The 27,735-nt window shown below is 35.9% G+C and overlaps 1 protein-coding gene across 5 annotated transcripts in view; it reads right to left on the bottom strand.

Annotated features, from left to right (window-relative positions):
- ZC3H6 (zinc finger CCCH-type containing 6) overlaps window positions 1–27,735 on the bottom strand; it is a 55,044-nt gene that overhangs the window by 15,409 nt on the left and 11,900 nt on the right. For 3 of the 5 annotated variants that reach the window (XM_059659177.1, XM_059659182.1, XM_059659178.1), the window contains exons 2-8: window positions 18,637–18,811; window positions 15,127–15,249; window positions 13,133–13,409; window positions 9,677–9,810; window positions 5,790–5,906; window positions 5,072–5,183; window positions 203–312 (exon numbers count right to left, since the gene is read on the bottom strand). In XM_059659177.1, coding sequence (XP_059515160.1) covers window positions 203–312; window positions 5,072–5,183; window positions 5,790–5,906; window positions 9,677–9,810; window positions 13,133–13,409; window positions 15,127–15,249; window positions 18,637–18,811 — 1,048 coding nt within the window. The remainder of the gene's footprint in view (window positions 1–202; window positions 313–5,071; window positions 5,184–5,789; window positions 5,907–9,676; window positions 9,811–13,132; window positions 13,410–15,126; window positions 15,250–18,636; window positions 18,812–27,735) is intronic. The other 2 variants (XM_059659179.1, XM_059659180.1) reach the window with 2 other exon arrangements.

The raw sequence follows: 27,735 nt of genomic DNA, 5'->3' as shown, positions 1-27,735 counted from the left end.
TAAGCTAGCTTTTTAACAGCAAAACAAGGATGAGAATAAAAGATTCTTAATTCCTAGCCCAATATTCTGCTTTTCTAAAACACTGTATTAATGAAACATGAAATAACAAATCCCTGACTTATGAGCAGTTTAATAAAACACGATTCAAGTCAAATGAATCTGTAGACAGACTTAACAATCAAGGAACAAAAACATTACTTACTTTGTCCAAAAGTTTCCTCGTTTCTTTTGTCAAATCATCATGTGAAAATTTACACTTGTCTCCTTGGTAACATTTTGCTCCACTATGATAGAACTTGCATGGAAATTCATGTAAATAAAAATATTAAGGAACAGACCAAATAAAATAAAATTCTAATATTTTTAAGCCAAAAAACATAACTGTGCTGAATCAATAAGACTCCATAATTATATACAGTGGGGCCTTGACTTACGAGTGTCCCGACTAACGAGTTTTTTGAGATACCAGCTGTCTCTCAGCTGATTTTTTGCATTGAGTTGACAGAGTAATTTGAGTTAATGAGCTCCTTAACGAACTCCTTAACGAGCTCGGTCTCGGAACGAATTGAACTCGTAAGTCAAGGCCCCACTGTATTATACTGAATTTTCTATAAGCACATCAGATAATTTAAGATGAAATATTTTAGTTATGCTGCAAAATATTCAAAAAATTTAAAATCTCTCTTACTCTATTAAAACGAGAAAACAATTTTAAAAGAAATATAATGGTTATAGTATTTATAATGTTTATGCAAGCCCTGTTACTTCCCACAATAAAGTATTATGCAGAACAAATACATTTTATAGCAAGAACTCATACCTATGAAGAATAATGGGCTTGATATGTCAAGTTAAAGTTAACCCAACAATGAAAGCTACAGGCTAGTCTGACTTAAAAGGTAGTCACCTAAGGTTTTGGAGTCAAAATTCTAAAAAAAATATTAACTCCTGAAGTATGGTGAAAAATATAACATTTTCACATGGCATATGTTCAGAGAGAATTCCTGGATGGTTTTAGGAAATTTATTACTATAATCATCACACTGATAAGTTCAAAAGAAAAAATTACACGATTATCTTAGCAAGTGCAAATGGCGACTAATACAATTCAAAGTCCTCATTTGATTTAAAAAACTCTTAGTAAAGTAAGAATATACTTAACTTGAAAATCTATCTTAAAACCATAGCCACAAGCTAAAGCAAAAGGACATTATCATTAAAATTGTGTACTATGTTTGCCATAATCATCACTATTTAACATTATTCTGGACATGTAGCCAATACAATTAAAACAGGAGCTATAAATTATCATATTTACAGATGGTATGACTGTGGGGAAAACTGTAAGGATAGACTGAAAGCATTTAGAAACAGAGTAATAAGGTGTCTGGTTTCTAAGGAAATATGTCAGATCTGAAAAAATGTTTTCTTTTTTTAAAATATATTTTTATTGAAGGGAGAGGGAGAGGGAGGGAGGGAGAGAGGGAGAGAGGGAGAGAGGGAGAGAGAGAGAGAGAGAGAGAGAGAGAGAGAAACATCAATGATGAGAGAGAATCACTGACTGACTGCTCCTGCACACACTGTACTGAGGATTGAGCCTGCAACCCAGGCATGTGCCCTGACGGGGAATCGAACCAGCAGCCTCTTGGTTCCTGGGTTGATGCTCAACCACTGAGCCACCTGGCCAGGCTGTTTTCTTTTTCTTGAATAAAACATATTTATTAGAACATTTTAATCAGGAAAGGAAGATTGTTTGCCCTACTAATTATTAACCATACTCTTATAGAGGGGACTGGTCAAATAGTAGTATAGAAGCTGAACTGTGCATACAGGGAAATTTAGGCTCTGGTAAAGGTGCCATTTTAATTCACTGAAGATGAGACAATGAGTTAACCATTTGGAAAAAATTAGGTCCTTAATGCACATCATATATCAAAATAGAATCCATATGAAGTAAACGTTAAAGATACAACCTTCACAATCATAGCTCAATCACATTTTTAGAAAAATTATGGTTAAATGTATACATCCATCCATTCACAAATGCATACATCCAGTTGTAGAAAAAAATCCAAAAGACTTTATGCCATATTGTTAGCATAATTATTCCTGAAGAATTAGATTATTTGGAATTTTTTAAAAAGTTAACTTGAAAATTATCAAACATATACCAAAGGAAAGCAAATAATACAATTAGCTCCCTCAGACTGCCTGTGTAAGTTCAATTTCATCACCTGGCAATTTTGTGAGATCTGTGCCACCCCCATACTCTCCTCAGACCTCCATCAAAAAACACTGGAGTATTCCAAACACATTTAATCTGTGGATATTTCCATGTTTATTTCAAACAGATAAGGAATATTTTTCTTAATAATCACAACCTATCATTAATATGAAAAATTAATACTTTAATTTTATCTACTACCCTGTCAATATACAAATATTTTAGACTGTTTCAAAAAAAGCTCTTTTTATAATTGCTTTGTTTAGATTAAGATCCAAACATGGTCCACAAATTGCATCTGGTTAACATATATCTCAAGTTCTTTAATTGATCTATACCAGTTCCCCTCCCCTTTAATTTTTATACTAGAGGCCCGGTGCATGAAATTCATGCACTGGGTGGAGGGGGTCCCTCAGCCCAGCCTGATCCCTTTCACAGTCCGGGAGCCCTCAGGGAGGTGACCCAGCGATCAGGGGAAGGCTACGCCCCCATCACAACTCTGCTGTTGCCACTGCTGGCAGTGCAAGCCTCAGCCAGCCCTGGTTACCTGTGCCTCGGGCTGGCCCTGGGCAGCTGGGCAGCCACCATCTGAGGCTTGCTTGTGTCTCAGGCCGGCCCTGAGTGGCGGGGTTGAGGGGACTGGGCGCCGCCATCTTTGAGGGCGTGTCCGTGAATTAGCATATTCCCTCCTTATTGGCTGTGGGTGCCACCATCTTTGAGGGCGTGACAGTCAATTAACATATTCCCTCCTAATTGGCTGTGGGCACTGCCATCTTTGCGATGGTGTGAGGGTCAATTAGCATATTTCCTCTTTATTAGATAGGATCATTTATTTGTTAATTTTAATATTTGTCATTGATGTTAAAATAAGTACTCCCGATTGCATCAAGAGGCATTTGATGCCCAGCTGTTTCTTTTTAATGTTAAGGCTGATGGGTTGGAGCAGGTGTTGTCAGTCCCATTCATCAATTACAAAATTTCTCATCAACTTTTCATTTAATGGTTTTAATAGCCATCAGTAATCACTGCCCAAATCTATTAATTCACCAAAATATGCAAAATGGTAGGATCTATGTCAGAGGGTGAAGTCGTGTGTAATTGTGCCAACACAGCCCTGCTCTTCTCCACAAGGGTGGCCCCATTTCGAATTCCTGCCAACAAAGTCTCAGGGTGTCTATTTTATCACAGCCTTGCTAACAATCTTTGCTGTCCCTTTTTGGTGGTGGGGGGGAGGAAGGATTTTTGCAAATCCAGTAACTGCAAATGGTATCTTGGGCATAGATAAATTGCATTTCTCTTATTATGAACTAGAGGTCAAGTGCATGAAATTCATGCACAGGTATGGTCCTTAGTGGCTGCTGGCTGCTGGCTGCTGGCTGCTGGCTGGGGCCTCCCTTCTTTCCACACCCCCCCTGGTGGTTAGCACACATCACAGCGAGTGATCCAACTCCCAGTTTCCCAGTTGAACTCCTGAGGGGACACTTTGCATATTAGCCTTTTATATAGATAGGATTGAGCACCTTTTCATGTTTTGGATCATTTGCATTTCTCTCTATGAATTATCTGTATGTCTTATCCCATTTTTCTTCTCAATTTTTAGAAGCTCATATATCAAACTTTTTGTGATATAAGATGCAAACAACTTATCCCATTTTATTATTTATCTTTTACTTTGCTTATGTCAGATATTTGTATGTAAAATTAAAAATTTTTATACTGTCAATTTTCAGTCTTTTCTCTCATTGCTTCTGGATTTTAAGTCATACTTCTGTTCTGGAGTATAAAGGAACCCATCCACACACTTCTCTGGTATTTGTATGGCTTTATCTTTACATTTAGATCAATGATATCAGGAATTTTTTACTTTCTTCTTTTACATTATTTTTGAACTAGACAAGACTATTTTAAATTGTATCTGGAAAAATAAACATGAGAATCTACCAAATATCAAGTGTACTGGTGAGGCGGAAATAATCTCATCAAAGCAGCAGAGATAGGAAGACGAACAGAGCATGGGGCCAAACAGAAACTCTAGGACAAAACCATACACATAACATTTCATCATAATGAAGATGGGATTTCCGTTTGAGGGAGAAAGGCTCCATTAGTCATCAAGGGCAGTGAAAAACCAGCTTCTCTCTCTCTCGTGCTCTCTCTCTCTCTCTATACACATACACACACACACACACACACACATATATATTTTAAAGAACTATAAACATATAGTGAAATACCAATTTGAAAGGGGGCAGGTGTACAATTTAGATGTATAGATTTCTAAAGAAAGAACTGAGGAAGAATATACAGTGATAATTAGGGGTAAGATTTGATGAGACCCTGATTTTATAATGTTTAACAATGATAATTTATTACTTATGAACCTAAGTAAAAATAATAAAGTCATAACATAAATACAGGGTATCCCCAAAAATGTAGACACACACTTTGAATAATTATAAAGACAGTATTTATTAAAATACATTTCATTTTCAAAATTGAGCTATCAGCTGTTAAAGCATGTATACATTTTTTAGGGACACCCTGTATTTTGCCAACTCTTTCAGGAACCCATGCTATTGAAATACATATAAGTGTATATTAAATACAAAGTACCTTTATTTCACAGATTTTTCTCCACAGGGATGTTATTTATTTCATTTCCCTAAAGAAAAAAACTCAGCTTGCCCTTCTAAAGTACAAAGGCTGACTAGACTTAGTTTGTGTAATGTGTTGTTTTAAATTTAAAATCAAACTAGGCTTTCTAGGTTGTACTTAAGATTTTTCAAACCCTCAATGATTTTTTTCAAACCTCAATATTTTGGTTAACATATTTTCAGTAAAGGATATTATGCATGTAAATGCAGTTCTCCCCTTTCGTACAATATCCTTGTAAATAAAATCTGCAGATCTCTTTCCTCTTCTCCAACTCTGCATCATGATCAAATTTACATTGATCTCCCTGTTCCAAAAAGAAAAGAAAGGAGGAAACAAAGAGAAAAAAAGAAACAACTGAATTGAATTTTCTCCATGGCATTTCACAGCGGAACTATGGTTACATCTTCAGTCTTTAAATAATGAGCTAATAATCCAAACAATTCCTTAAGAGTTTTTGCCCAAGATGGTGGGTGTGGCTGCTAGTAGGTGCAAAGGCAGCACAGTGCAGGCTCAGGGGCATCTGCCCACTCACCATGTCTAGCTGAGCTACTATGGGGACTAATTTAACCATCTGGTGTAGCCGTGTTTACAATGGGTCAGTAATAGTAACCGCTTTCTAGGGTTACTATAAAGATTCAAACATTTAATATTAGTAATCCACTTTGAACAGGACTTGCCACACAGTCAGCAGTGTGTTTATTAAATAAAATCTAATTTCAACAAATTACATCAATATCCCAAAATATAATTAAATGAGTTCTGATGTATAGTATTTCCATTAGATACATTGTGAAGAACCAGTTTTATTACAACTAAATGAGAAATGAAAAACAAAACAAAACCCAAAAAGGTTTAAATTTTAAAGAGCATTTTGGAAGTGAAATGATTTATGATACCCCTGTGAATTTACCTTAATACATCTCCCTTCCAGAAAGTATTTACAGATTTGTTTTCCTTTGTGTTCCACTGTGTGCTGATTAATAAATTCCTGAGTCATCACCTTCCATTTTTTCCCTGGTTTATTATACTGAAAGAAAAATTTTTTATTTAAGTGCAACATATATTAAATAGGTATTAAAATGTACAGTCAAATGAATCTGGAAAGCAGTTCAAATTCATTATTAAAAGTGGGCAAGATGGGACATTCTGAGGTTACTCATTTATTTGGAGAGAGATATGCTTCTAGTGAACAGTGTATGCTACTAGTGGTTGCAAAGAACCCTATTTCTATTTTAAGGAGAATGTATAACTACATTTTAAAGCATAAAATTATGAAAAGCTTGAAAATTAACAATAATACCCCATTTTGGCAAAGAAACAATAAAACATAGTGTTGATAGGTATGTTATAAAAGACTTAAAATTTCCATATTGTTTGACACAGAATTTGTACTTTATAGGATTATTCTAAAGGAATTATCATGAAGGCACACAAAGAGTTATTCATAAATATAACAACGGCAGAATTACTTACATAGTAAAAAAAAAATATGAAAACCACCACACCAAACAAACAAAAACCCTAGAAACATTCTACACATCCAAAATGAATCCCAATTTTATAGTAAAAATAAAAAACAAAAAAATATACCCCCACATTGAATAGTGTATGTCTCTAGATGATTCTCTTAAAAATTAGATTATTTTGTACTTTCTTTAGAGAAAAAAATCCTCAGTGAGGATGTATTACCTTTAATTTATAAATTTTAAAAAATTAAGGAAAAAAGTGTATGATGGCAAATCTCACAGCCCTGTTTTCCTTCTTTCTCCTCAGGTGCCAACTTGACTTCTGTGCGAATAGGAAGACTGAGTCACGACAGGGGATAGGCTTGGTCATGCTAAGGACTGCCGTTCATGTGGCCATGAAGCAGCACTGTTCACTGAGCGCCCTTCATGTGTGTGCCTGGCGCACCGTAGAAGTGCAGTGACTATTTGCTCTCCTGATATGATTCCAGTTTCCCTTTTCCCTCAATTTACTAGAAGACAGAGAACAATATTGCACAATCTACTGAAATAGGAAATTGCCTCAAAGCAAACACTTTGAGCAACAGATGGCCAGATTTACACCTGATCCTCAATGCTCAGAGCAGAAGTATCCATTTTACTGTAGGAATTCTTTTAAAAAGCACAATACCAAGAAAACATAATCTTTGAGGTTCTTTTTAAAAATATAAGTATACCTAAATTGCCCCAGGAGAGAATAAAATTGTGTATATTTTACTCTTACATATCACTGAAAGTATCTTAAATCTATGTAAATTTGACTTACAAACATTTTCTATTTCTGGCTCACTTAGAAAAAGTAAATATAAATGACCAGCTCACATATGCCATCTGTATAAAGAATCATGGCTATAATGAAATAGACAGATGAAGAGAATTCATTATGCAAAGCCAGTGAGCCAACCTGAGAAATATACTCTGAAATTAAACAGTAAAAATATCTAGTGATTATCATCAAAGAACCCCCTAAAAATGCACCAAGTAGTACTTAGGCTTTATTAATTTAATACTGTATGTACTCTCATTTTGTCTCTTTCTGTCAGTCTATGTTACTTTCTAATGATATGCCTCGGTGTTTTAATAGAGGATTGTAGTTTTTGTTTTGTTTTCCAGTTTAGTTCTGCTTAAATGAGTAGAATATATCTCAGTATACATAACTATGAGAACTCTAACTATAATCAAGGTATTCTAGAAAATCTAAGCAACTTTAACAAATGCAATTTTAGCACAAATTAAAGTGCCCAGAAGATCTGATCTTTTAAGTTTGAGCCTACAGAAGGACCACAAATGTCCTCTTATTAAGTAAAAGCTGAAAGGACGGCAGAAGTCAGCGGTTTATCACCCTCACTGGACAGATTATGACAACTGCAGATTAGAGAAGTTAGTGATTTACCAAAAGTCACATGGCACATTAGCAGCTCTGCAGTAACTCATACATCTCTTAAGAAAACACAAACTTAAGAAAGAGGGAGAGAAGGGAAAGGTGAAGGGAGAGAAGAAAACCCAACCCACTACTGGGTCTTCTAAATTTCCTCTAAAGCATGTATTATATTGGTACAATGAACAAAAGCATAAAAGATTTTTAAAAGTATATGAGGAAGGGGAAATGGAAGGATCTACCAGGAAAAGAACACATATTTATAGAAAATTTAATAGCTACCATAAAGACTAAACTATTTAAAGCATTTTATGGCCAACAGAATAAATAATAAGTCTTTAAAATCCAGGAAAAGTTTGCTTGTTCTGTACCCTTGAGTTTTCAAGAAATTAGTGTAGATGTGCAGGTATTCCCAAACTTATCTGGCCTCTGGGGCTCTTATACTTCCTCAAAAGACTAGGATGGAAGTGGATCTATGCCAGCCACTCAGCATGTCCACCCAACCCTGGATGGGTCTGAACATGAGCACTCTCACCCTTGTTTCCAAGACCACAAAAAGAAATCTCTCATGACAACCAATAAACGGACAGTCAATGACATATTTTAATCTCGATAAATAAAGTGTCTAAATCTGATGACTGAAAAATAATTTATTCTGATTTTATATTACATGACAAAGAATCTTTTAGTTGTAGGCCAGATCTGTAAACATCTAAAATGTTAGCTTGAAGGGGCCCTTACAGTTAATTTAATACTGTATGTATTCTCATTTTAGCAAACTGAAGCTCACAGAGACAGGCAGAAACTTGCTTGAAGCCATGCTTTCCTGGAAGCTATTTTTCCCCAGGTATAGGGTAGGTAATGCATGTAAAAGAACGCTTACTTAGAAAGTATTCATACTAATTTGGTCTAGGCAGTGCAACACATTCTGGAGGTCAACTGGTATAGAAGAAGGACAGGCAGGTTAGAATCACCCAAAAAGATTTTTAACAGTCTATAATGTTCAAAGTTACTATTCCATAGAACATGAACAGGCTTATTTGTGCCTAATCTGCGCAGAGCCCTTAATATGTCAATGATGACTGAGAATCCTAAGGGAAGAGTGGTATGTGTAGAGTTTCACAAATTTATCTGGGCCTCAACTACCTTTTTTAGGTCACACTTACTAACATTTCCCTAAGTAGTATCTTAAGGAGTACATATTAAGAAATCTTTACCCATTATCTTTAAGCCCAGAGATCAGAAAACCAAGCATTTTAAATTACAATAGATTGCTATCCCCTTGCTCTCAACTAAGGTTGCAGCTTTATAACCCACCCTTATCTGTGAATTCAGTCAGACCTCACTGGATCTGTGGGCAGAATACAGACTACAGAAAGTAGCTACACAGTTGAAATGTACACATCTGAGTTCAAGTTAACATATATTTATTTGCTATCTACCATATGGGTAGTTCATAAATTCATCTTTCCAACCATTTATATTTCCTTTTCTTCTCTTTTAATGCTTTCAACTTCAGTTAGCTAATTTACTACTGTCTCTCTTCTTGGCCTGCTACATATTGAGCTATTACCATTTTATTGCCATCTGCATCTGGCGAAGACAACTCCTAGGAAAGGAAAGCCCAACAGAGAACTAACAGAACATGTTTTTGCTTTCCAAATATATCACTGTTGTTTTGAACTGCTTTCAAACATATCAGTATTATTTCAAAGTCACCTAAATTTGCATCTCTATATTATAATCATGACTAATTAAAAAACAATTACTTTTTGGAATTTATTTATATTAATTTGATCTGAATTAAGAATGATTCATTTTACTAGAAAAGTAGCATTAAAATCGAATGCTTTATTTGTAGCCAAATAGGTTAAATGATGGAGAAGCTAATCTCCTCATTATGTATAAACTCAGTACCTCCTGAAAGTCATCCATTCCTGAAAACATGCTGGGCCCTTTACCGACTCTTCCCCCACGGTCTTTGCGTTTGATTTTCTTCAGCAAACCTCGTCCACGACCAACATTAAAACTTTTAAGCCTCTGTTCAGTACCTAAAAAAGTTAAAAATGTACTTCAAATACTATAGAAAAACAGTACACCTGTCAATATATTAGTTTATTGGAAACAGCTGTTTGTTTGTGTGTGTGTTTTTTTGGTTAATCCTCACCTGAGGATATTTTTTTTCCAGTGCTTTTAGAGAGAGTGGTAGGAAAGGAAGAAAGGAGGGAGGGAGGGAGGGAGGGAGGGAGGGAGGGAGGGAAGGTGAGAGAGAAAGGGAGGGAGGGGGGAGAGAGGGAGAGGGAGAGAGAGAGAGAGAGAGAGAGAGAGAGATAGCAACTGACGTGAAAGAGACACATCCCTTGGTTGCCTCCAGCACGTACCCTGGTCAGGGCACGGGATCGAACCTGCAACCCAGATACCTGCCCTTGACCGGTAATCAAACCCAAGACCCTTCAGTGTGTGGCTGATGCTCTAACCACTAAGCACACCGGCCAGGGCAACACCTTATTTTTTAACAGTCTATAATGTACAGTGCATCTTTCTCCTTTAAATTCAATGAAAAAAATTATTTCAATCTTTACATGTTAAAACTTTCTGGGCATTGCTTCTTATACTTTTATTTTGGTTTTTAATCCTCACCCAAGAATATGTTTTCATTGATTTTTTAGACAGAGAAAGGAAGAGAGAGAAACTTCGATGTGAGAAACATTGGTCAGTTGCCTCCCATACAGGCCCTGACCTGTATGGGATTGAACCCCAACCTTTTTTTATACAGGATGATGCTCGAACAAACTCAACCACCACGCCAGGGCTCTTTTGTTCCTTAAGGGATGTTAACAACATTAAGGAAGACAAGAACAAGGATGTACATGGATGGAGAAGTCAAATCCAGCTTCATTCTTTTCAATTTTCTTTAGAAAAAGCAATTAACAAGGCTTTCAGTTTTTCAGAGAATTAAATAATATATTCATCTCTATGGAAGACACTGTAGGTATTAGTGGTTAATTTATAGTGAATTGAGTTTCTATTGATAATTTTGAGTACATAGCACATATATTTCCAAGTAAAACTTATATATGTCTTTTACTTTTTAAAAAAATATTTTTTTAATTGATTTCAGAGAGGAAGGGAGAGGGAGAGAGAGATAGAAACATCAATGATGAGAGAGAATCACTGAGCGATGACCTCCTACACACCCCACACTAGGGATTGAGCCCACAACCTGGGCATATGCCCTGACCTGGATTCGAATATGACCTCCTGGTTCATAGGTTGACACTCAACCACTGAGCCACGCCAGCTGGGCGACTTGTCTTTTACTTTTCAAAAACTTGCTATTTAAAAGCATCTAAAAAGATAGCCAAATAACAAAAGTATTTATTAGGGTAAGAAGTTAAAATACAAAATGATTTCTTATTTTACCAAAGTCATATTGAACTAATACATTTTCTAATGACCTTAAACCTACAAAATAGCCAATAAATATGCGAATAAAAAGTTTTATCTCATTAAAAGAAATTAAAATTTAAAAAATAACATACCAATTTTCACCTCAAAGAATACTGTGTGTAGGGACTTGGAGAGTTTGGCATTTTCACACACTAGCAGGGATCATCACTTTTTTAAACAGACACATCACTTTTTTGGATATCACCTTGCTATATGAATCAAAAATCTTCAAATGTGTGGCTATGTCTTTTGACTCAATTCTACATTTCAGAATTTATCCTAAGAAATATGTTTGCCAAGGTGTTTTCTGATATATGTATAAATATGCCAGATTAATCACAGAATTTTAAAAAACTGGGTGCAACTTAAATCTCAAACAATTACATCAAACAAACATAACAATTTGTTAGACAAATTATGGTATATTTACTTTTACTAGAATGCAGGCATTTAAAGCTACTTATTAACATTAGAAGTTAAGGGGGGGTGGGGAATAAATTACCACAGTATAAATAGTTTTTGTTAAAAATAATTGTCAGAAAAATTCTAAAAGAATGTATAGTACACCAAAATGTTCAAGTAATTATCTCTGGAAGTAGGGATTAAAATTATTTTATCTTTGATCTTTGCTGGATTATCTTGTCTACATATAGGAAAAGTTTTCTGCATTTGGCCATATATTCCTTCCATAATCCAGGAGAAAACAAATGTCAAAAATAAATGTATCACTCAGTTCATTAACAGCACAAACAGAAAGCGGCTGATGGAAAACCTCAGCGGGAAGGGATGAAGAGGCCTCCACATTCGGGTATTCCCATGTGGAGTTATCTCCACACCACTGTTGGACTATAATTACAGTAGCAGATGCATAGTCAAATTTCTTTTCCTTAGTTCAGCAAAGCCTAGTTTCATATTTTTCAATTAAATTTTGCTAAGAAATAAAAAGCCATTGAAATAACCAAATTTACTTGTCACTAACTGCTTTTCTCAACAACAATTAAAGGATAGATTCACAGAGTTTGGGTGCCCACTGTTTAACCTCAGCCTCATCTTGCTCCAGTTTTCTTGAGTCGAGCACATTGACTGAACATTTCTTAAGCTCGCTTCGACCTTTATGGGGCCCACCATGTCTTTCTATGGTAACTTGCCCTGACCTTCCCAGGGACCATGTGTCTCAATATAGCAGATGAATAGGTGATGACTGTAGAAATTTCTTTAGATTAGGTTATTTCCAATCTTGATATATGTCCATAGTCCTAAGTACACATGCATAGTAAAGGTAACCACTTTTTAAAGCCTAACAAAAGAATAGCTTCCCAGCCCTAGCCAGTTTGGCTCTGTGGTTAAGCGTAGGATTGTGGGTTCAATTCCAGTCAAGGGCACATACCTCATTTGCAGGTTCAATTCCTGGCCTGGTTGGGGCGCACTCGGGAGGCAAGCAATCGATGTCTCTCTCTCACATTGATGTTTCTCTCTCTCTCTCTCCCCCACTCCCTTACACTCTTCTCTAAAAAAATCAATGGAAAAAATATTCTCAGGTGAGGATAAACAAAGAAAGAATAGCTTCCCAGAACTCTGTCTTTACTGGTCTAAAGTATATATGTACTTAGAGCATCAGAGAGAATGGAAAAAGGTAGGTTATTTTTTATAAGTATAGTAGTATATTTCAGGGAAAAATGTAAGAGGAAAATTGTTTTATACTTTTACATACTTTTAAAATATTAGGGTATCTTTATAATTCAAATATTAAGATTTCATACAGATTGAAATATTTATAGATTTTTGTCCTCAAGGACTACAAAATAAACAAAAATGAATAAACTGATCTTGAAAAGGGGCTAAGAACTGTAAGTTTTTACTCCATCACTACCTATTTTAATAAGGTTCTTATATTCAAAAACAGATTGACAATTTAAAACTTACCTTGCTGAATTCCTTTCATTCTTTGTTTTTTCCCTGGTTCTTTAAAAAATGATGATCCTAAAGCAATACTGGAGGGTTCTTTAGCTTGTCTGTAATGTTTGAGCTGACTGTCAAAATCTTCTTCTGTTTCCTGACTGTAGTTACCGAAGTTGTCATCACTGTAGTTACCGAAGTTGTCATCACTATAGGTACTGTACTCACCATATTCTTTACTTTTAAATTTTTTGTTATATTGACTCCTCCTTGATGTCACGTAGCTTCCTGATATGTGCCCATGCTAAGTGGAAACGGACAATCCACTGTTAGGATTTTTCAGTTACATACAGGAACTGAGAGTACCATAAGGCCTCTTTTCTCCCCCCGAAAGTTGGAAGAAAGGAGATAGTTATTAGTTCTGCCCTTTGATTAGTACTGATCTAGGACACTATTTGAAAATAAGTTAAAAAGTAAATGCTACTCTGATATCATTAAATTTCATAATGTTCAAAGATCCTTGCTGGGATGTTTTATTCACTTTTTGCTTTCCATGTCCCATGTCTCAACATTTGTACATACAGGATACTTATGTGAATTCCTGTCATACATGAATTCCTTCTCCAAAAAACAGAAAAAGTCTTGTTGAAAATAAGGAAAGGATAGTAAAATAGCTTGGGGGAGGGGTAGAAAAACATATATATTGTTCTAACGTTGAAAAGTTCCAAAATTACATGTTTAAGCATATTATATTTAATAAAAAATGATATGTTTAGACATTTTTCTAAGAAAATATTTGTATCTGAGGTCTAATACTGAAAAATAGATTATTTCCCTAGAAATAAAAGATATCTAATAAACTATTCATTAAGAATTATTTATGACAATATACTTTATTAACTTTATTGCTTCTTTACTAAAGCATGTGAAAACAACACACTTTTTAGTCCTAGAAGTTTATTTAATGACAGTATTCAAGCCTATCTCTATTCACTTTATTAGGTCTATCATATCTTCTGTCAATTTTTTTATTATAAGAAAGCAAAAAAGATTGTAATTACAACTTGAGAATCCAGACAAACCCAGTTTATACATTTTAACTGTGATATAAAAATACTGCCCCTGTCAGAATACCAACATGCGACTATGAGTTTTTAATAAAATGCAGCGAAATATTAAGTTCTTTTCAGTAATTAGAAATTAGAGAAAATATGTAATTAACACAATCAAGAAAATCAATTAGCTCATAAATTTCAAATACTGAAGACATTGTATTAGATTTTTCATTTGTTTTAAGCAGTATTTTTAAAATTTATAAACTATTCTCAAGTCTAGCACTTCAGAAATTCAGAAAAGAAATAAAAATGGTAGTCAAAAGGCATAGTTTCTGATTTTTTTTAAGCCAATGAAACAAAACAGAAAATAATTGTTTAAATTAAGTTAATTAGTTGAATGGTATCTACTTTTTAAAATAAAAATATAGTAATACTGCCTCAATAATATATCCAATGCTTTATGACTAAAAACTACTCTTAATAGGTGAGTAGGAATTCTTCTCTAGAGATTAGATGTTTATCATAAAAGCTTTTAAGTCTTAATTTAATTCAATTCTCTGATTTGTCATGGCCTTCACAAAAATAATCTTCATATTCCTAGTTATTAAAAGAATTATCCCTAGCTTTCACTTCATCTTCTCCCTAGTTTTCACAACGGCAAACATCCTGTCTCAGGGCTCCTTTCCCAGTGGAAGTCTCGTGGCTTCCTGAGGGTCAGAGCCCAGGCTGGCCACAAGCAGCCCCTTTCATGCTCTAGGAAAACGTCTCCTTAGGCTGCACATGTTCATCGCTTAGGCTTTTATACATATGTAGATAGAAACACAGTTTCTGTTTGGGATGATGAAAAAGTTCTCAAAATGGATTATTGTGAATACGCTTAGCACTACTGAACTGTACATGTTTACATGGTTAAAACTGTAAATTTTATGTTATGTGTATTTTATTACAATAAAAAAAAGACAATACCTGAGGAAATGGAATGTCATAATCCCTGTAGAAACCAGTTCTTTTTTTGTGGGAACTTTCTGTATGTCCGACATCTGAATCAAGGCTGTAGTCTGAACTGTCATCACTAGATGGAGAATTATGCTAAAAGAAGGAAAAAACAAATATGTTACTTTGCAAAGAAAAGAATATTTAACTAGTAACTAGATAAGCTTATTTCAGCCAGAGGGGCTAATCAATAGATTACATTAGCCTAGTAGGTTCTAAAATGTTTATTAAAAATTTCTTGTTCCAGCCCTGACCAGTTTGGCTCAGTGGATAGAGCGTTGGCCTGCGGACTGAAGGGTCCCGGGTTCGATTCCGGTCAAGGGCATGTACCTTGGTTGCGGTGCGGGCACATCCCCAGTGGGGGGTGTGCCGGAGGCAGCTGATCAATGTTTTTCTCTCATCGATGTTTCTAACTCTCTGTCCCTCTCCCTTCCTCTCTGTAAAAAATCAATAAAATATATTAAAAAAAAATTTCTTGCTCCAAAGGCCACCCCCCAAAAAAATTCTCTAAAATTTTCTGAGGGAAAGCATATCTTCCCCTCATCTCAGGGACTTCATGACAGCATTTTCCTCATCATACTTTTGGCTCAAGGACTTCAAACAGGAAATACTAAATCTCTATGCTCTAAAGAAACCTTAGATATAAGTTAATTTTAAAGGAAATAAAGTTGGTTCCTCGTCACTGAAAAGGATTCTAGAACATGCGTAGAGTATGAATTAATTTACTTTTACCTAAAATGGCTTTAGAGTTCTTATTCTATTATATAAGTACCCTAAAGCTAAAAGATATTAAAACATTCTAAATTATAAAATAAATCCAACCCATAAAACTGAACAAAAGTAAAACAGAAACCACCAGTAACTGATAAAGTGACAAATATCATTCTTTAAGTATAAGTACAATTTCTAAAAAAAAAAAAAAGTCACCAAATCTCCTCCATCTAGTCAAAATAATTACGTTCCCAGGTTGAGCATTCTTTAAAGAATTCCTAAAGGTCTTATCAGTGAAGAACTGCCTCTGTATTTTATCCTTATTGCATTCCCAGTATCTAGACCTAGAGCAAACTCAGTTAAAATTTGGCTGAGTTAATTGAACTCTGATGCTTTTAGAGTAGATCTGTTTTCCTCTACTACATTCTTTTTTTAAAAAAATGTTTTTATTGATTTCAGAGAGAGGAAGGGAATGGGAGAGAGAGAAACATCAATGATGAGAGAGAATCATGGATCAGCTGCCTCCTGCATGCCCCCTTCTGGGAGCCAAGCCAGCAACCTGGGCATGTGCCCTGACTGGGAATGAACCGTGACCTCCTGGTTCATGGGTCGATGCTCAACCACTGAGCCATACTGGCCGGGCTCCTCTACTACATTCTTAAATGCTTTTTAAGGAACACAATCTGTTTTCCTCTACTTTGTTCTTCAAATGTTCTGGGGTTTAGTTTTATGGTGCTGTTAGTTCTGTTTTTATTGACTCGATAAGTGATATGAAGAAACCTCTTTACAATTATGCTATGAAATGTTTCATGCTTAACTACCTAATCTTTGTTGGTAAGGGTTTGAAATAAATATTGTCCATTTAAAAGCCAAATTTGTTAAGTCGCTAACAGAAGTCAGCTCCAGCTCAAAGGAAAACTTTTCACTTAAAGAAGATAACTTGCTTAAGAAAGAAGTAGCGCAAATGAAGACTGTTTCAGGAAGAACTATCAGAGAAAGAAGTTCTGCTTAAGGGAGAACCTTATGGGCTCACATGTATACTAAGAAGTAATCATTAACCTGGAATTAGCAATTGGTCTACATTAAAATAGCTGGAAATGCTAATTAAAAGTTATTAAAATTTTAAGTGAAAAGGATGTTATACTTTTTCTTCCTTTTTTTGGGTATTGTTGGTATCTGTTCAAAGTGTTTGAAAGTGTTCCTTTATTTTTTGTTATTTTATTTATTATACACTGGTAGTTTATTTCCTTCAATATGCTGAACTTGATTAGTAAGTACTAAAGTTCAAGTCTAAATTATTTTGTTTTTTATAGAACTCTTTACCAAAAAACATCACATCACATCATGGTGAGTGAAAAGGGCAAGACATATAATTCAAGAACAAATTAACAGGAAGCCACTTGGTGATCCCCTTAAATATTCAAATAGTGACAGAAAGAATTTAGGAACTTCAGTGATTTCCCCAAACATGCAATTCTTTTCACAATTTTTGCTTTTGTATTCTCTGGATTTCTTTGGCCAACTATCTAACTCCCACCTATACTTCAAGGTTTACCACAAATGACCTCCGGAAGAGAATGATTTACTAAAGGATGTAACAATAAATTAAAATGGTATTTTGGAAGATTTTAGAGTAACATAAAAATGTTTATCTGTAATATTAGTAAATATACCAAATATAAAATCAATTAAACAGTATGTCTCCAATATTAAGGGGAAAAATCACAGAAGAAAAAAGATTTGAAGGAAATATATAAAAATGTTAACAGTGGTTACTCTCGTTAGTTTAATTTTAGGTGGTTTCTTTTTCCTTTTATATTTCTGAGTGTCTTCTTGGAGTAAAGAACTTTTACCTTGGGAATAAGACTTAAATTAAAAAAAATGTTCTTACTGACTTAAGAGAGAGGAAGGGAGAGGGGGAGAGAGATAGAAACATTGATGATAAACTCTATCGGCCCTGACTGGGAATAGAATTGGTGCCCTCAACCAGGTTCACTCGGGACTCTGCCATTTGAGAAAAACACCTGTTGCCAGTCTGTTTTCTGGAAGTTCCTTTTACCTTCCCTCTGCTTCATTACACAGTTGCTATTTGTGGTTTAGTCTTATCCATTTGTATTTTTGACATTTGTGGGGATAGCTTGTTACTTCATTTTTTGTAGATATTGTAACTTTTTGGTTTTGACAATATGCTAATTGCTTTGTTTTTATGGGGAAAATTCAGAGTTTCAAAAACTACCTGGGTTCTCTGTCAGCATAGTTTTCCTTTCTACTCCACCCCAACTCACATTATCTATTCAGCACTCTACTGTTTTCTTGATAGCATCTGTTTATCATGGGTTTACTGCCTCTCCTTCCCGTTTCAAGGTAATCTCTTTAAGAACAGAGGCCTCTTCACTTTTACCATAACCCCCAGCACACAACACGGAGACTTCCACAGCAAGCACGTGATGCCTGTAAATAAATCAATAAATGGATGGACAATGCCAATGCTGCTAATCTGTATCTGCAGAGAATGAAACTTTCATTCCCTAAGCTTCAGCATTCTACAAACTTCCATCAACTAAAAAGATTTATTTTAATTTGCATTAAAAGCTACCTTATTTTTTAAATCTTTAATTCATATAATATTCATGTTAAAAATATATTAATCACATAAATAAAAGATATAATCCATGTTTTATAAGAAAATAAGCAATGATTTATACTTTCTAATTTTCAGTATTTTATATTTCATAAAAATTTATTGAAAATAAAAAGTAGATTCTAACTAACCTTATGTTTCTCACGTTTTCTCCTTTTGGATTTTTTCTTTTCTCTTTCTTTCTTGTGTTTTTTTCTTGATTTTCTATAGGCTTTCTCATTTTTCTGCTTCTCATCCTCTTCCTGTTCTTGTGTTTCTTCAAATCCTGCATCATCAATTTCACCGTCTTCTAATTCACCATCTTCTCTGTAGAAGACAATGAAAATTTTCAAATGTCCATTCTAAACAAATCTTACAGGAACATTTCCCAAAGAAAACAAGCAGGTGAACAGAATTTATGTTATATTAACTTAGATCAGGGTTGGCAAACTTTTTCTGTAAATGACCAGATAGTAAATATTTTAAAATTGCAGGCAACATATGGTTTCTGTTGCAAATTTTTCCTTGTATTTTAATAACTCTTCAAAAATGTAAGAACCAGTCTCAGCAGCCAGTTTGCCAACCTCTGATTTAGATTAAGATTATTCTCACAAAATAAATGCAGTACCATCCCAAAGTATTACAATAGTTACCAAATCCACAAAAATACCTAAAATAACTCCAGGAAGGGGTTTTTAACTTAGGGACCTTAGACAGCTAAAAACAGTTTTAAAATAAAAGTGAGAATTAATCTATCTTAATTCTTGCCATCAGAATCAACAAGCAAATTGCAACAGGTAGATAAGTAACAAAACCTTTGCCATAAAAGAAGAATAGTAAATTCCTCAACTTGAATTTATAGAAAATATTCAGAATAATACTATAAATCTAATTCTACTTTCCAAATACTAGTTATCTTTGCTATTATGGAGGCTGAATCCTAGAAACAAACTTTTATATCGATTATGACATTCTCCTAGTTATAGAAGCCAAAATGTTCATTAATAGTATTTTAAGTGCAAATTAACTGACATGGGAAGATAAATACATAATTTTAACATTTAATCCTGCTTCCATAGTTTGAAAAAAAATGCGAACTACTACCAATAGTAGATGCTAGTGCATAGAGACAGATGTTTTTGTGTTACTGAAAGCACATGAGAAGCACCCAAACCATGGTGTATGCATTTAAAAGATACTTTAAAATTCCTAGAAATGTGTGATTTCTAAAATATAAAACTGATCATGTCACAGTATTGCTAAAAATCCTCAGTGATGACGTGATGGCTCATAATGCTTCAAAAACAATCCACTGGGGATAGAAAAGGTATTCTCAAGATTGGCCATTAGCTGGAGTTGCTGGACAGTGGTATTTGTATTTGAGGGTTCATTCTACTATTATCACGTTAGGATTGACGTTTTCCATGATAAAAAAAAGTGATATCAATGATCTGAGGATGTCAAAACTCGATATTGCCCAAAGGCTCTTTATCACTGAGTCTCTGCTTACTTGGCTACTTTCAATTTCTTCCAAGCCTGAAACATTGCTTTAGAGCAGCGGTTCTCAACCTGTAGGTCGTGACCCCTTTGGGGGTCGAACGACCCTTTCACAGGGGTCACCTAAGACCATCGGGAAACACATATATAATTACATAGCGTTTTTGTGATTAATCACTATTCTTTAATTATGTTCTATTTGTAACAATGAAATTGGGGATCACCACAACATGAGGAACTGTATTAAAGGGTCGCGGCATTAGGAAGGTTGGGAACCACTGCTCTAGAGACTCTCATTGCCCTGCTCCTCTCAACACCCACCCCCTCACTCCTTCACCTGGCCAATTCCAATTCAATCTTTAGGACCCAGTTTAGATATCACTTCCTCCAAGATGTCTCCACTGACTACACAGATTTAAGTGAGATGCTCCATCCTAAGTATTCCCCCAGTAACTCTCATTTCTGAATCACTGCCCTCTACACATTATGTTTGAATGAGTTGTTCACTGGTTGGTAGAAGCAGGGTATATGAATCAGTCTTCCAAGGCTGTAGCTCTAATTTCTAGCATGGTGCATGCTATTTACTGAATAACCAAATATATAACATCCCTAACCCTTGCCATTGTAGAATAGGCCCATGATATTACCCCAAAATGACTGTGAAATCAATGTTATTAGCCCCCAGTTTCTATTATAGAAGCAAAGAGGTATATATCCAGTCAGGTGAACTTCAAAATTTCTTGTGAAGAAGACCTGACATTTTGGCTGTTTTAATTAAAAAATTCGGAACATTTATAATACACTAAAACCATATGGCCCCAGAAAAATGAGTGCATATATTCACAAAAAGACAAGTATTAGGATGTTCTTAGCAGCTTCGGGCATAATAATGAAAAAAAATTATAAACATCTTAAATATCCATGAACATGTGAATACATACATAAATTGTGCCATACTTATATGATACTATTAAGAAAAAAATTAACTACGTCTATACACAATATAAATGAATCTTGTAATTATGAGAAGCCAGACACAAGAGACTCATTTGATGCTATTAACATGCATCATGAATCCATGCTTATAGGTCAGAATAGTGATAACCTCGAGGAAGGTTGTAACTGACAAATACCAGGTACTAAGGAGCCTTCTGGATGTTGAGATATTATTTATACTATCTGTGTGATGATATTATATACACATATACATGTGTAAAACTTCAAGTTGTACATTTAAGAACCGTGTGCTTATCCTAGGTAGTTCAGTTGGTTAGAGCAGTGTAATGATATGCCAAAGTTGTGGGTTTGATCCCCAGTCAGAGCACATATAAGAAGCAACCAATGGATGCACAGATGGGTGGAACAACAAACCCATGTTTCTCTCTCTCCCTTTCTCTCAAATCAATAAATAAAAATGAAAAGAATCCTGAGCTTTGCTGTCTGTATCTACACCATAACATTTAAAATACAAACAACAAAAAGTCTTATAGGTGGTCATTGTCTCCTCCTACTTGATTCATATTCATAAAACCATTGATACATATTCAGCATTTTGACTAGAGCTATTTAAATACATAAAGTATTCAAGCTGAAAATGCTGCACAGAATTTACTAGTAAGTCCTCCTGCTTTACATAAATTCTTTTACTGTGAAATATGGGACATGTATACTTATTAGACATAAAACACCGAAATTTTCATTGTTGTTAATTCTCACCTGAGGATATTTTTTTCCATTGATTTTTAGAGACAGTGGAAGGGAGGGGGAGAGACATACAGAGAGAAATGTCAATTGGTTGCCTCCCACACCCACCCCAACTGACGCCTCGGATTGAGCCTGTAACTGAGGTATGTGCTCTTGACCAGAATCAAACCCATGCCCCTTAAGTCAGTGGGCCAAAACTCTAACCACTGAGCAATCTGCCAGGGCAAAACATGGAAAATTTTTTTTTCTTCTCCCTTAGCCTACTTGTCATTTCAGCATTCAAACAATAACAAGTTTAAACTTGTGATTTTTATGCTTAGTAACAAAAAATAGGATAGAACACGGAAATAAAGAACAATGATCCACACTTCTATGGAATGCTTCCAAATGTTTTTGTGTGTTTTTTTTTAAAAAAAAACAGCTTTGGGCACATCTGGAAAACATGTGTGGCATAATGGAAAGAGGAGACTTAATGGGAGGGAAGCTGGATTCTAATTCTAGCTCTGTCACCAGAGTAAAATAAAGCTTCCTTAATTGACACATACTGATGTACCAGACATTAATCCAGCTCTGCAAAAAATTAATAGAAGACATAACAAAATAACCAAGGGTGCTAGCATTCTCTAAAGTTTGAGTTATCTCAACACTATCACGAAAGCTGTTTTGTTTACTAAACCCAAGATAATGTTTAAACTTTAATAAATCAGAAAGAGGAGTTCCTAGGTCAATTATATATGACTTTTATGAATGTAAAATAGTGATTATGTCCTTTTAACAGTCATATTCCATTTACAGACATGCAAATAACTGTCCAGTTATTAAACAAAATTACTTTTTTTAAAAAATGTTTTCAGTCTGGCTAGCATAGCTCAGTAGTTGAGCATCGACCTATGAACCAGGAGGTCACAGTTAAATTCACAGTCAGGACACATGCCTGGGTGCAGGCTCGATCCCCAGTGGGGGGCATGAAAGAGGCAGCCGATCAGTGATTCTCTCTAATCATTCATGTTTCTCTCTCTCTTTCTCTCTCTCTCCCCTTCCTCTCTGAAATCAATAAAAATATATTTTAAAAATATAAGAAAAAACGTTTCTATTGATTTTTTAGAGAGAGAGAGAGAATGAGAGGGATAGAGAGAGAGAAACATCAGTGAGAGAGAAACAGCATCCATCAGCTGCCTCTGCACACTCCCCTCTGGGGATCGAGCCCACAACTGGGCATGTGTCCTGACCAAGAATCGAACCATAATCTCCTGGCTCATAGGTCGATGCTCAACCACTGAGTCACGCCAGCTGGGCACAAAACTATTTTTAAAAGAATTTATCTTTTAGACAAATCCATAGACAGAAAGTAGATTAGGGGCTGCCAGGTAGATTAGAGGGAAGAATTCAGAGTGATTGCGTTCATTTTTTGAGTGATAAAAATGTTCTAAATTAAAGACAGTGGTAATGGTTATACAACTCTGTGAATATCCTAAAAACCAGTGAACTGCATACTTTAAATGGGTGAATTTTGTCTCAATAAAGCTGTCATTTAAAAAAATTGTAATAAATTAAAAAAGGTTTTATCTCTTGATTTAAATATGTAGATTGGAGGCAACTGGAAAAAATCATAACACACTGGTATACTAGTAAATTAAAGACTGGAATTGGTCAATGTCCTTACTGCCCCTGATATGTTCCTATTTTGAGGTCATTAGTCACTAAATCCTCATAAACCGATGTGCCTCAATAAAGGAATCTACCTTTTTCCATTCTGGTTTTGTTGGCTTGTAAAATAAATGAACTAGAACCATTCGGTGTTACCTCCACAGGCAGTTTCTGCTTCTTCATGCTGCCTAAAGGCTCCTGTTACAAACTACCGGTCAGAAGCTGCGTATTTGGAAGAAATACAAAATCCTCACTGAAAGGCGATACCAGTACTCCTGACGGATGATACTACACAGACACTACTCATGAACATGAGCTTCTTGGGATAAGCTGTATGATCCTAAGAAGGACATCTTCCAGAATGTCCCGAGCGACTGTGAGAGGATATCCAGGACTTCTTCACAGTCCGGGAGCAGACATTAGAATAGACTGCTTATCCTAAGACCAATAGAACACAAATTTCCTAAGTGCTTGAAACTCTGCCCTGATCCAACGTCCTCTCTCCCTTCCCACATATGATAGGTAGGTGAACTGCTCTTGACCGGCACCCCGCAATCTTCATGTCTCCACATTGCTATACAGACAGGCCCAACCACAGGTGACCTGAGCCTTGGCGGAGCACCGGTGATCTTCCAGGTACGGAAGATAGGAGGTCCTGGAGGTGCCTCTACAAGACTCGTATCCTCCTCCCTGCTTCATGGAGGCTGCTGTGAGGCAGGTTCTCACCCACCTTGCCAGCTCCTCACGCCACCCCTCAGGCTAAAAAACTGCTGAGCTACAGTACGGAAACTGTTCCTCGTATTACCTATGACCATCTGGCCTCTTAGGGGTCAGTGTTCTCCTGCCAGTTGAGGGACATGCGGAGCTAAAAATGCTGATTGAGAATGCCTATGTAAGTAATGAACTGGCTGAACCTGCCAGCAGTCTTCACAGAAAACTCGCTTGAGTTTCCTAGGCTTTGCCTGCACCTTCCCCGATCTTCTCCCTCAACCTGTATAGCTTACACGGGACCCTCCTGATTAAGCTCTGACCCAACTTTCTACCAAACTAGGTACTTCCCCTTAAGGCAAGTAATGGCTGGTCATACTGGGGCCATGAAAGAGCTCATATGTCTTTGTGATTTTATGTTTGTCCTCAACTGGCCCTTGAACATTTATGTCCTAGCTGGCTTATTGTATTTGTTTCAGAAAACGTTTCCCTTTACAAACCACCAGTGGTAAAATCTGGATATCTACAGCCTCCAAAGCATGTTTGCCGTTATCATTTATCCAACACATTTTGAACCTGGAATGGATCTGGTTGGCTGAAACTCCGCTTATCCTTTTACAATCTACAGCATTAGCAATTTTTACTTGGCTTGTTTTACTCCTTGAGCCAATCTTAGAATCTGTCAAAGCCTCAACCCAAATACAAATTCTTTCAGGAATGGGACTTGGTACAAGTAATTCCTTTTTGTTTTTACAACTGAATGTGGCTCTTCTAGTCTTCATTTCCTGAATCGACATGCTTATTCATACTTGTGTCATCAAAATCTAACTTGCATATACAAATAACACTTCTATGTAACATGTAATAGTTAGACATTTATAGATATTTCTTTCCCATGACCTTCAGGAAGCCATGCTTCTCTGGGAGAATCTAAAAAGATAGTGATTTCTCTGGAGAAAAAAACTGTTACTCCTCCTTTTTAAAATATATATATATATATATTTTATTGATTTTTCACAGAGAGGGATAGAGTTAGAAACATCGACCAGCCGCCTCCTGCACGCCCCCTACTGGGAATGTGCCCGCAACCAAGATACATGCTCTTGACCCGAATCGAACCCAGGACCCCTCAGTCCACAGGCCGACGCTCTATCCACTGAGCCACACCGGTCAGGGCTTGTTATTCCTTTTATGCTAGAATCATGAGGGCTCTATTTTCAACTATGGGAGTCATATAACTTGGAAATTTATAAAAATGTGTTACTAACATTGAAGATCTGGGCTGGGGGTGGGGACAGGCTGGGACAAGTCAATAGGGGGAAAGGGGACAGATGTAATACTTTCAACAATAAAAAATTAAAAAATAAAATAAAAATAAAAGCATGGAACATATAATTCTGTACAAATAGAGATAATAAATGGCTAATGATAATAAATAACTATGTTACTGGCTTACATAGTCCAAAAAAAATGTTACTAACACTGACTGTAAAGGTAAATAATACTGTAAAGCCTAGCAGTACAACTAAAGTCATTGCTCCAAGTAGTTGTGGGTAACAGCATAGCCCTAGATCCTGCTTCCCACATAGAGTAATGAATGCCACAGGGAAAGCTGACCAATCTATACTCAAACTAAAGGAAAAGAGAACAGGGCCATCAAAAATGGACTCTGAAGGAGTCTTAAGATCTGGTCAAAGTGAGGGATTCTTCAGTTATCACTCTAAAATGCCTTCCAGCTTTCCTTATAATAGTTGTGGCTGCTCTTACTTCTGCAATGCCTGGTCTCCAGAGTCAGATACGCTACTGCACAACTGTCATTTCATCAAATGGCACAAAATTTTATCTTGCAACACAAGGAAAACAAAGGGATTCTGATATTTAGTCAAGCTAAATACCAAGCAAGGTCTCTGATCAGAACTTCCACAGAGCTCATAACCCACACAGCAGTGAACCTCTAACTACTGCTCTGTGTGGGTAGGACTAAGGGGTGGGGGAGAGGGCAGTTAAAATAAAACTCTGTCTAGTTCCCCAGCATGTGCACACAAAAGTGTTAACTACAGATCCCTGAGCCTAACAGACAACTCTCATATACCTCAGCTATCTATAAAGCAATGCCTGTGCTTTTGTGACATAAGCAGAAAAAAGGGGAAGAATTTCTAGTTCCTAAATGAACCAGTAATAACTTAACATCTAGAATTCCTCCCAATATGTAATACACTTCATTCTGTTATTCTCTCCCTTTTCAGCACATAGAAACACACTGAACTCATTTCTTACCCAGCAAACAGAAAAAGAAGAAGAAAAAAAGCAAGCTCTGGTGGAGTTTCATTCTTTCTTGAAAGCTAATTATAGAGCCTTTTATTGAACAAACTATGAAATATGTAAATATCACAGTTAAAATTCTAAAGATTAAGATTAGTTTTCAGAGGGGCATGCCAGAAACCTTGGACTAATTCTTAGATGTGAGCTGCAAACTTGGCTCTGCATTTCAAGAAGGATTAGATGTAAGACCAAAGTGCTTCCAGGACAAAAAAAAAAAAAAAAAGACCGCTTATTCAAGAGAATCACATATTTTTGTGGGAGATCAGAGATATATTTGTCCTGAGTCTTCATGAAGACACTATTATCTGGCACAACAGATACTATCGATAGTGTCCATGTAATCAATTCAACAGCTTATGACTTACAGCATACTCCAATGTGAAGAACATGCTGCCACAGTTCAATCGAGAAAAAGCAATTAATTAAAGAAACAAATATTGTTCAAGTACACCAGTGATGGCGAACCTATGACACGTGTGTCAGAGGTGACACGCAAACTCATTTTTTTGGTTGATTTTTCTTTGTTAAATGGCATTTAAATATATAAAATTAATATCAAAAATGTCTTTGTTTTACGATGGTTGCAAATATCAAAAAATGTCCGTATGTGACACGGCACTAGAGCTAAGTTGGGTTTTTTTCAAAATGCAGACATGCCGAGCTCAAAAGGCTCGCCATCACTGAAGTACACAGTGCCCCATGTTCTGACTTAATCCAGAGATGAAACCCACATCTAGAGAAGTGATTCTCAAAAACTATGTATATAAGAATTTTCTGTCAGAAAAAAAAAGCCATGAATTCATTTAGAAAATATTTATTCATCACCTTCTCAGTGGGGATACAATGGCAAACAAGAAAGAGACATGGTTTTCTCTCATAAAGTTTTCAATCTAGTGGTGGAGGTGACAGACAGACATCAAAGAATCACAAAAATAAAGTAACCATACGAGTATATGAAAAAGGTAAATAGTGATATGAGCACACACAGTCGGGGAAAGTCTGGAAGGCTCTCCCTGAGGAAGTCATGAATGAACTGAGATGAAGAGTTAGCCTGAGAGGTAAGGGTGGGCCTCAGGCAAACAGGAAATCGGATGAGCAAAAATTTCTATGTAGAACTGCGACAGGAACTGAGACAAGGCCAGTATCACTGGCTCATAAAGAAAAGGGGGGAGGCTGGTTCAAAAGTATGCTGGAGTGACAGGTGGCACTGGATCACACAGAGCTTTGAGCATCCTGAGAAAAAGGAGGAAGCACTGAAGAGTTTTCAGGAAAGAAGGTGATGTAATTAGGCTTCCATTGTGACTGAAAGTGAAAAACAGACCTAGAGAAAACAAACAGGTGGAGGGAAGCAGTTTGGACACACTACAGCAATC

This window comes from Myotis daubentonii, chromosome 12 (genome assembly GCF_963259705.1).
Source record: "Myotis daubentonii chromosome 12, mMyoDau2.1, whole genome shotgun sequence".
NCBI classification, from domain to species: Eukaryota; Metazoa; Chordata; class Mammalia; order Chiroptera; family Vespertilionidae; genus Myotis; species Myotis daubentonii.
This window is presented reverse-complemented; position numbering and strand designations above follow the sequence as displayed.